This window comes from Nicotiana tabacum, chromosome 5, assembly GCF_000715075.1.
Source record: "Nicotiana tabacum cultivar K326 chromosome 5, ASM71507v2, whole genome shotgun sequence".
Lineage (NCBI taxonomy): Eukaryota > Viridiplantae > Streptophyta > Magnoliopsida > Solanales > Solanaceae > Nicotiana > Nicotiana tabacum.
The window spans coordinates 100,009,109-100,020,073 of NC_134084.1; the positions used below are offsets into that span (position 1 = coordinate 100,009,109).

General features: G+C 37.0%; 2 protein-coding genes across 2 annotated transcripts; one reads left to right on the top strand and one right to left on the bottom strand.

The window, feature by feature from the left end:
* The first annotated feature begins 2,462 nt into the window (after positions 1-2,462).
* LOC107808007 (eukaryotic translation initiation factor NCBP-like) lies at positions 2,463-6,535 on the top strand. Its single transcript, NM_001325816.1, is given in 6 exon segments — positions 2,463-2,736; positions 3,830-3,925; positions 4,008-4,112; positions 4,230-4,307; positions 5,829-5,948; positions 6,040-6,535. Coding segments are annotated over 6 exon segments (639 nt in total). The 5' UTR covers positions 2,463-2,628; the 3' UTR covers positions 6,172-6,535.
* A 1,365-nt stretch (positions 6,536-7,900) lies between these two features.
* On the bottom strand, positions 7,901-8,952 carry LOC107808006 (ethylene-responsive transcription factor ERN1-like). Its single transcript, XM_016632488.2, has one exon. It carries the CDS (start codon positions 8,861-8,863, stop codon positions 8,060-8,062), a length of 804 nt encoding a protein of 267 aa, XP_016487974.1. The 5' UTR covers positions 8,864-8,952; the 3' UTR covers positions 7,901-8,059.
* Between the last annotated feature and the right edge of the window lie 2,013 nt (positions 8,953-10,965).

A 10,965-nucleotide genomic window follows, 5' to 3' on the forward strand; every position in this document is an offset into this window, starting at 1 on the left:
ATCTATGGAAAAGGTTTCTTTATTATATTCCTTATCAAGGTAAGGCTCTAACAGCCAGCGGAACTATCACTAGCACTCCATGCCTAACAGTCATTGAAGCCTTATCACTAATAATTACCTTTCTTTGAGATTAAGATAGACCAAGAGATTTTCATATAAAGTGAAAGAAGATTCATGCTTCAAATACGCGCTTTTTCTTTAAAAAGTATAAGATATTTGTGAGGTTTAAGCACACAGAGATAGTGATTGTAATTTTTCTTGACAACTTCAGTTTCTATTATTTTGTTGTAGCAGTTGCTATAGATTTATAATGCTGCAATAAATAGAAGAAATACATGTCAGACATGCGTGTCTTAGGTATTTTTGAGGAGTCATTTAATTTTACGACACTCACCATGATTGTACATAGAAACAATTTATGTTTCTTTGAAATTTATTTTATCATTTATAAGTTTTGTGATCATCAGAATTGTTTGCGCTCGAAGTATTCAATTTGCATCTCTCATGTTTGGCCCGTGCATTGCACGGTCAGACTCTTCTAGTATAATAATAATTTATATTTTCACGGTTGGATAAAATAAATAAATTTATTTCTTTTTATTATAAAAGGCTATTTCAGTGGTTCTTATGCTCTTTATGGGTATATATGACTTTTGAAAAATCAAATGAACAATTTAGTAATTTATTTATTATAAAATAAAGAAAAGTGACTTTGGTGGGTAAAAATTAAGCGTAATACATACAGAGACATTTAAAGTTGGCACGATCTTTCATTTAGACACCTGAACTTAAGAGAGTTCCTATTGAGCACATACGTTACATGAACTTTGTTCCAATTAAACACTTCTTGCTAAGTTGGCACATAAAGTGAGTTTCACCCAATATGGGCGCGTGAAAAGCCCAAAAAACAGATTTTTTTTTGTTTTTTTTATTTCCTTCTTCTTCTTTATGTCCACCACCATTTCTACCATTACCTCCTCCACTTTCCGTCATCTTCTACGACTCAAATCGCTATTCTTCTTTCGAATCCCATACCAGATTCAAATTCAGCCGAAAACGAAAAGGTGAGTATTTGTGATTGGAAGAAAACAAAAAGGATACCACATACACTCATAAATCATTTCCGCTTAGCTGACATCATCCTCACTATTTTCATCTTCATCAGTGTCAGAGGGAGGTGAAGGGTCAAGCCTAGCAGCATCAATGGCCCACTTAATCACCTTCTCAACTTCATCGTCATCCTCTTCATTCTCCTCCGCAGCCTGTTGGTTAGCCGAAGAAGAATAAGCGGGAAGGGAGCTTTTGAGAGCTGCAAATCTGGGAAACAAGTTAACATCGGAAGCTGTAGAGGTCGAACATGGTTGTTGGGGAATAGGGTTTTTGGTTTTGGGGGTTTGCTTGGATTTGAGGGCACGGAAACGTTGATCGAGATCTGGATCGATGAATTGGGTGGAAGAACCACGAGCCATATGGGAATTGAGGTTGAACTTGAGGAATACGTCATCCTCTGCCGCCCGCAACAGCTCTTCAACCTCGTCGTCTTCCGCCTTCTTCTTCCTCCTATTGTTGTTGTCGATACCTCTGCTCATTCTCTTCCTATTGATGACACGGTACCACACTTGGTCAATTCAAACTTCATTATCTGTATTTTAGTGGAAATAACACTATAGAGCTGAGGTGGACAGTGAGGTGGACAAATAAAATGATGTGGCACAATTTATAATGGTTATTTTTGCCACGTAGACAGAGATTGCAGAACACGCGCTTGGTTAATTAATAAGCCAGCAAAAAACGTGTCTAATTGGTATGAGAATTGCCTAAGAAACGTGTCTAATTGGAAAGAGGTCTAGTTTAAATGTCTAAGTAAAAGATCGTGCCAACTTTCGATGTCTCCGTATGTATTACGCCTAAAAATTATCAAGTTAAGTGACCATTGAGGGAATTAACTCTCCAAAAGAGTGTCAATGGACAATCCTCTCTCAATTACTATTTCTTTGTTTAACTTTCAACTTGTGCTTTTAGTCCTTGGAATATTAATAAACTATAATATTTTCTTGTGATATCTGATTAAGCGCATTTAACTTTTAATTAATTAAAATATGTATTTTTGGTACCTTTGCCAGTGAACCTTCACCAATTAACTAATTGTTAACTATTAAACTGTTTAATTACTCATTTGTTATGTTAAATTTATGTTGTTAATTTATATTTTAAGTGCATTATAGATCTAAAATTAATCTAAATCTAACATATTTCCTATGTAACATGACCAAACACCCATTTCAATAAACTGAACGTTAAGTAGGTTGGGGGGGGGGGGGGGACTGAAGGTTAAATATGGTTGGCCAATAGTACAACTGTACAAGGACCAAATAAAAATTTATCAATAATAAAGGGATCAAAAGTGAAATTATCCCTAACGAAAAGAAAATGGTTTCTGTGGTCGGGACGGGTAGACCCGATTGTGCGTGACTCGTCAATCATTTGGGCCAACCCGATTCGTGTAAAGGCAGCCGCAATCAATATACAATCGTCTTCATTTTCATTCTGAAAAACTTGTCTCTTATCGAACACGGGAAACCGGCGAGTATACATATAGAGTTGTGACCGGAGATTCGCCGGAACTAAATGGAAGTGACAGCTGAGAAGAGAGAATTGGAATTTGCAGCCCATAAAGAATCCGAGGATCGCGAACGCGTCGCCGTTGACCTCAAAGCCGGCTTGCATCCTCTCAAGGTTTCATTTTTCTCACTTTTTATTTTTATTTCTGTGCTATTTCCGCTAAATATCTTGTATTTTATTTATTTTTAGGTTTTTTAAGTTTAAATCTACACGTTTTTTTCATAAGTTCTAGGTTTATCAAGTTTAAATTTATATGCTTTGATTCATACTCATTTTGTTAGGTTGTTTGAGGCAATTTGTGGCTATTTCTCAAAAAAATGTTTTCTATTTTTTTAATTTAATTTTTTAGGTTCATCAAGGTAAAAATCTTATATGCTTTTGTTCATACTGGTTGTACTCTTAGGTTTTGATTCAATGTCGCTGAACTCTATAATGTGTCATATTGAATAAATTTATTTAGAGACTTCTTGAACTAGAGAGAACTAAATACACAACATAATAACTACTAGTAAGCCAGTTCCTGTTAGAGAAATGAAATACAACATATGGTATAAACATTTGAATATGCCAGAGTCGTGCACAAATAAGTATATGAGCTTGAGTGACAAGGATTGGACATAGCGTGTCTGGGAGAATCTGCATCGAGTATCACCTATATACATAATATACTCCAAAATTTTGGTTAATATTATAGTTTCAGGAATTGGAAGTGGGACATGAGTATGAGGTAACAAACTTGAGGCATCAAGTGCCATACAAATGATGCTTACTTCCTGAAAGTCCATAGCATAATCTTGTAGGATCCAGTGATTCAAGATTCTTGCAGTTCTTTCCCATTTGATTTATACCTACTTCTATTTTTTTGACAATCAACATCCACATTGGTGTTCAAATTTTTGTGATGTCCCTCCAAATTTCTGCATTTCATTTTCAGAAATGGCAAAGACAATATGCTCATCATTCCAAGTGCCAGTCAGGGCAGGAAGAGTTTAGAATTGCAGAAACGTCTAGGAGCATGCTCACACGATGACTAGGACATGCTTGCTTCCCCTCTCTTTATAAAAAATAAATATGCTAGGGACATGTCTTATAACTCCATAAGCACAGTATTGTTTTCTATCCATGTTTACTTTTCATCTTATTCTTTCTTTTCCATCTTTTATGAATTGTGCTTCTGGTACTCTGTTTGCTTCATTGTCATGATCAGCACAAGTTTGTTTTCTGGTACACTCGCCGGACACCTGGGGTTCGAACTCAAACATCGTACGAGGATAATATAAAGAAAATTGTTGATTTTAGCACTGTAAGTCAACTTATTTCTGGCCATTTTGTTTATTTGTTAATTTGACTGCCTTATCACTGTATTTTACTTTCGCCATGCATAGGTTGAAGGTTTTTGGGTTTGCTACTGCCACTTGGCTCGTCCATCAACATTGCCAAGCCCAACTGATTTGCATCTTTTCAAGGAGGGTATTCGTCCATTATGGGAGGTAAGGTTTGGTGCTCATGCTAATTATTGCATTGTTTTGTTCTCAATTTCTTTAAAAGTCTTTAACTATGTATATCTCTTACCCAAGTTAATTTCCTGATTATATTTGTTTATGAAGGATGCTGCTAACTGCAATGGTGGAAAGTGGATAATTCGTTTTAAAAAAGCTGTCTCAGGACGTTTTTGGGAGGACCTGGTAAGCCAGCTGTCTCAGTGATTCTTGGTTCTGTCAAGTGTCAACTTAACTAAACTTTATGGCTATCCCGTTTAATGCTGAAACAAAATCTTAACTGAATTTGCGGGTAGCCATGACAAAATTAAGTTCGTTATCTTAAGCAGTTGGAGATCTTTTTGATTGTTTAAAATAGAGGAAATTTCTAGTCCGTTTATGCAAAGATTGTTGAGATGCCCAAGCTCATATAGATTTCCTGCCTTACATGAGCGCGAGAAGCTAACAAGAGAGAGAATGAGGGATAGCATAGTGAAAAGGACCCTTCATTCGCAACCATGACGGAGGAGGGGGTTTTGCTGGGTTGGGGGGGGGGGTATGAAAGGCCACTTCTGATCCGTATGAGGGGTTAAAGGAGAAGGATCTACCATATCAAAAGAAGAAAAAAAAAGGAGTGAGGAGCAGTGCACTAGAAGCTGAAGTGACATTTCTAACCAGCCCTTAACATCATTATGGGGGTGGGGGGAGGGAGTATGAAAGGCCACTTCTGATCCATGTGAGGGTTAAAGGAGAAGGATCTACCATATCAAAAGAAGAAAAAAAAGGAACGAGGAGCAGTGCACCAGAAACTGAAGTGACATTTCTAACCAGCCTTTAACATCATTATCCTCTAATCTGTTCCCCTAAAGGGTGTTTTGTTCCAATGATGTTCCTCATTTTTTGTCAATAATAACATAGCTGGCTTTCTCATACTGTTTTGGATTCAAAGTGTCTAACCAAAAAGTTGAGTCAGTTTGAAGATATTCTCATCTCTTAGTTTATACATTTGCTCCTTGTGAATTTACTTCTACCGATGTTGAAGGTAGGATTGAAGTTTTTGTGTTTGGATATTTAACGATCAACATTAATTTAGTCAATCAACTACTCCTCACTCCTGAATCAGTTTGGATTGGCACTAATTTGGTAAATTTCAGTTGACAAGTTGAGCACTAATTTGTATCTCTTTTAAGATGTTTCGTCACGCTATTCATATTTGTTTCCAAGCTTTCTGATAGGGGGAATTATTATACTTTCTAGATCATTATTCCCTTTTGGAGCATAAGAGGATGATATTAAGAGCGCATTCATCACTAGAGCAAATCTGAATGTTTTAACAAATTTTCTTTTCATCATCAAAAAAGTGAAATTGCTAAATTTGCATCAGCCAGATAAGGTCGATGTGGCTTCAAATGCAAATTTTAGCAACTATAGATGGATGGAAAAGATAGCGAGATGCTATTTTTTTCAATTAATATTTTATGGTGTGGTGCCCCAGGCCAAGACTAGTGCAACACCTAGGCGACACTTCAAGGCCCGAGTGTGAGTAGTAAGCCACTCTTATGACCTCCCTCCTAAAGAATCGACTTAATATCATGTGGATGGATTGCCCACGTATCAGTGATTGAGTCCTGCTATTTTGAATCATACTCATAACGTCAGGTTCACTGTTAAACCGGTAATGGTTGAATTTATTTGAACTTACAAAATTATCATGGATTTCTTGTATAGGTTCTGGCTTTGGTAGGTGATCAACTCGATTATGGTGACAACATATGCGGTGCAGTTTTAAGCATTCGTTTCAATGAGGACATATTGAGTGTATGGAATCGTAATGCATCAGATCAGCAGGTAAAGCTATATCTAACCCTTATTCCACACCCAATTAGTTCCTTGTTAAGCCAAAAAGTAAACATGCTCACATCACCTTGGTTTTTTCTAGGCTGTGATGGCATTGAGAGATGCAATCAAACGACACCTAAAGCTTCCTAATGGCTATGTCATGGAATACAAAGCCCATGATGCTTCCTTGCGTGACAACTCATCATACCGCAATACTTGGATAAGAGGATAAAAGTTGCTAGTTTCTTATTTTGCTGTTAAACCTTCAACTTAGTTGTTTGGTTGGTATTTGGCCAAGTGGTAGTCGTGACAAAAATGGTTAGTCGTGTAATGCAATCCAACAACCATGGGGAAATCTCCTCTGACTCTTTAATATCTATCACTTCTTAAAAGTGTATGCACTTAAACTCTACTGACAAATGAGTTATTCCCAGTTTTATGTTACCAGTTACCACAAGCATACAGTAGCAGTATTAGCTGTACATTGCTATTAGTACATTGCTATTAGTGCTTATGGTTGAATATTTCGAATATTACTTGTGCACGGGCTTGAAAGTAAGCCTTTAGTTGCTCATGCATGGTCTCCATATCATGCGCTCGACAATTTCATTTCAGTTGTATCTGCTTGTGCCTTCATGTTAGCATGTCTAGTATTTAGCTTCATCTGTATTTCCCACCTCCGTTTGCCAATCTCTTGCCAACTTTTAGAGATGGTGTTAAAGCTATTTACGGTAGAGATGAGCAGATAGGCAAATCCAAGACCAGAAACATTGTTAAACTAGTTGTTGTCCAAGGCCAATCCTTTTCACTATCTCGCATTAAGGCTTCTCTAGCAGTTATACACCTCTACGAAGAGATGCCATGGAATTGGCAGAAACCTTCTTGTATACATTGTGGAGGGCAGCATTCATGCTATTACAATGTGGATCGCAGCTGTCTTTTTTATGAGACGTCTTCCAAAGTATTGGATCAACTTCACTCCTGTGTGAGTTTGCTTACATTGCCGGTCCAAACTTGGATAAAGGAGAAAGGTATTAGTAGGCTGCTAGGTAATATAATACTAGCTAATTCATGATAACATAGTCATTGAGGATTTATATAGTTGATTCTTGGCTAATGGTCCTAATCACTCCCCTTCCTTGAAAAGAAAGAACAACTCAAATAGAATATGTGGTGAATTATGAGCCCGTTTGGATGGGCTTGTTGTAAGTGACTTTTAAGTGAAAAGCCATAAGTTAGGAATTTTACCTTTTGATTTTTGGTTTATTTTTGTCATTTTAGCTTAAAAATACTTTTTTATTTTATCCAAACACTACAAAATGGTTTAAAAGCTATTTTGGCTTAAAAGCACATAAAATAAGTCAATCCAAACGGGCTCTATATATTTACTTATTTTATCGGTAGGTGCATCTCTGCAAAAATTAGTAAAACGCAACCAGCTACACTCAACACTATGGTACGATTAATCATACTTTTAGTGCATAGTTTCGTTCTAGTTTCTGTTTAATTAACCTTTTGTGAGCTTCACTAAAATTTAAAACCCAGCGGTCACTCCCAGTGATTTCTAATATTAATGTGACGTGAGAAGGGAGCCTTCATATTACTTGTAAATTTTATTGCAGGAAACATATCAATAAATCAGAGTGGCGCAGCGGAAGCGTGGTGGGCCCATAACCCACAGGTCCCAGGATCGAAACCTGGCTCTGATAGATTTTGTGAAAAGAGAAGCTTCCACGTCCCTTTACTTTTTTCTGAACCTATTCCCAAGAATACTGTCTTTCCTCCTCTTTTTATAATACTTTATTTATTTATTCTGTATGTAATTCTCGTAAGCCAAATTTTAATCTCTATTATTAGTGTTCATACGCCATAGTTAGTCATTCTCGTCCTTGTAATTTGCAACATACATTCTGGATATTAACACAACATTTTTTATTCAAAAACGATTGCTTGCACCAATATCAAGAACTGCTCCTATTTTGCTCAATCTATGACTGCCAAAGTAAGAAACGGAGAAGGGTACTCTCTCTCTCAATTTCAGAGGGAAGAGAGTCCCAGAACGAAAATAAAATAAAATAGGAAGGCAAAAGATAATGGTAATTAGACTCTTTGAAACATTACTAATAATTTGAAAGGGGATGATCCCAAAGAGACTCATAATGATCATGGACACTTTCCATGTAATCTCGAACACCATTTACTGCATAAAGTGATGCTGATATCTGCCTTTCCACTTTCATAATCTCATATTCTGTTAACCCCATCTCAGCTGAAATCACATTCTTGGGAATATCCAACAATTCTTGTGCAAATTCAAAACCTTCTCCAAAACCCCATGATAACTCAGGCTGTAAAGATGAAAAATAAGAACTTGAGAAAGAAGAATATGCAGATGTGCCCATGTCAATATCAGGTATGTATGTGTTATGAAACAGTTGACTTTCTTCTTTGATTTCCTGATCGAATGAAAGTTGTGTGTGTGTATTCTCACTAGAAATTGAATCATCACAATTGCTAATTATTAGACTAGAACTACTGCTGATTTTCAAACTACTTTGAACAGTATAATCCAGGCATTTCTGTTTTGCAATTTTCTTGCTGTTGAGAAGATTTCTAATTCTGGAAGCAAGAGGAGAATCTTGAGAAACACGAGTAACAAAGTTTGTTCGAGTGTTTGATCCGCGAAGAAGAACAGCAGCTTGATCGTAAGCATGAGCAGCTTCCTCAGCAGTTTCATAAGTTCCAAGCCACATCCTTATTTCCTTTGTTGTGTCTTTAATCTCAGCTACCCATTTTCCTGAATGCCTTTGCCTTACACCTACAAAGTTGTTACGGCTTTTGCTTCTTCTTTTCCCCTTCAATTTGGCTAGTTTGTTCTTTGAATTTGCTTCTGTTTGCTGCCGTTTTTGGAAGTTAATTTCCATTGTAACAAATTTTTAGCAACAACGAATAATGAAAGGAGAAGCAAGTAGTAGGATTTTTTATGTTCTTAGTATTAGTTGTAGTGGAGAAAGTTGTTTACATGTTTTTGTTTCTGTTGTTGTTATTGTGGGCTATATATAATATGTGAAGGCATGAGATACCGATTAATTGAAAAGTTGTCCTCCGGTTTCATATTCCATTATTTTCTTGTATTTTTTCTGTTTCCCATCTGGTATCCAATGCCTGCAGTATTCGCTATTGGCTCCGACTAATTGGGATTAATATTTGTCCATTTGATGAATTCAATCAATTACCAGTTGGATCGAGAGATCGCGTGTGAGTCGAAGACGATGAGAAAAAGAAGCTGGAAATGAAACTTCACTGTTCCATTGAACAAAATGATATTCAACTGCAAACAACTAACCGACTAACAATTATTTATACTAACTAATATCTAACTCAATCATAGTTACTACTATGTACCCTAGTTAACCAACTATGATTAAATAACATACTAACTACCTCTAACTATTGCCATGTATCAGTACACTCCTCAACACCCCTCTCAAGCTAGGTCTAATGAAAATGTACTTTAGGCCTAGTTTGGATAGCAAATAATCATGTTGAAAACTACTCAACCCCTTGGTCAGAGGTCAGCAAGTTGATCCACAGATGGCAAATACACAATCTCTATCAGCCTATGTTGCACCTCTCACGAATAAAATGACAATCTATATCAATATGTTTAGTTCTCTCGTGAAAAATTGGGTTTGCAGTAATTTGCATAGCTGATTTACTATCGCAATAGAGTGGAATTGGCAGAGTGAGAGAGACACCCAATTTACTGAACAAACCAACTAACCACACAATTTCTGCCACTATTGAAGCTATGCTCTAGTACTCAGCTTCAGCTGAACTGCGAGAAATAGTGGTTTACTTCTTGGATTTCCAAGAGATGAGAGAATCACCAAGTGTAACCTTATAGCAAGTTACAGACCTCCTGGTGTTTGGGCAAGAGGCCCAATCAGCATCATAATATGCTTGCAACTTGGTAGAGCCTGTAAATGACATAAGAATCTCCAGACTTGAATTCTTCTTCAACTACCTGGTCACTCTTAATGCAACTTCCAAGTATGAAGTCTTGGGAGGATGCATGAACTGGCTCAAACATTACACTGCAAAAGAGATATTCAACCTAGTAATTGTCAAGTAAAGTAACCTACCAATTAATCTCTGGTAGGCTCCAGGATGTGCGAGCAAAGAATCATTGTCAACACCAAATTGGTGATCAAATTCAGTTGTGGTCAGCTTTTGATTCACCTCAACAGGAGCCCCTACAGGTTTTTTTCCTGCCAAACCAACATCAGAGATAAGTTCAAGGGAGCACTTCCTCTGATGTAATAAGATTCCTTCCTTATTCCTTGCAAACTCAATCCCTAGAGAATATTTTAGCTATCGCAAATATTTTATTTTGAAAATTTGATGATGTATGTCTTTAGTGCTAGATATGAGTGTAACATCATCTCCAGTGATGAGTAAGTCGTCCACATATACCAGAATGATGACTATTCTCCCATTGAGATGTTTGGTGAATAAATAATAATCAAGGTGACTTTATTTGAAACCCGATTGAAGAAGAGCAGTAGTCAACTTGATGTTCCACTGGCGTGAGGCCTGCTTAAGCCTATAAAGGGACTTGTGTAGTCGACAAACTTTTGCTTTACCTGTTGAATGGGAGAAGCCCTGTGGCAAATCCATATATACTTCTTCCTCCAAATCACCTTGTAAGAAGGTATTTTACATGTCCATTTGGTGCAAGACCCAACCTTTTGCAGTTGCAATAGCAATCACAGACCTAACACTGACATTTTTTTACCACAGGTAAAAATGTTTCCTGATTATCCAAACCCTCCTTCTGACGATACCCTTTAGCCACCAATCGAGCCTTGAACCTTTCTATATCTCCAGAAATTGTATACTTGATCTTGCAGACCCATTTGTAACCAATTGTCTTCTTGTCCGGAAGAAATGTCAAAACTTCCCTGGTGTGATTATCTTCTAAAGCTTGAATCTCTGCCTTCACGGCCTCAACCCACCTTACATC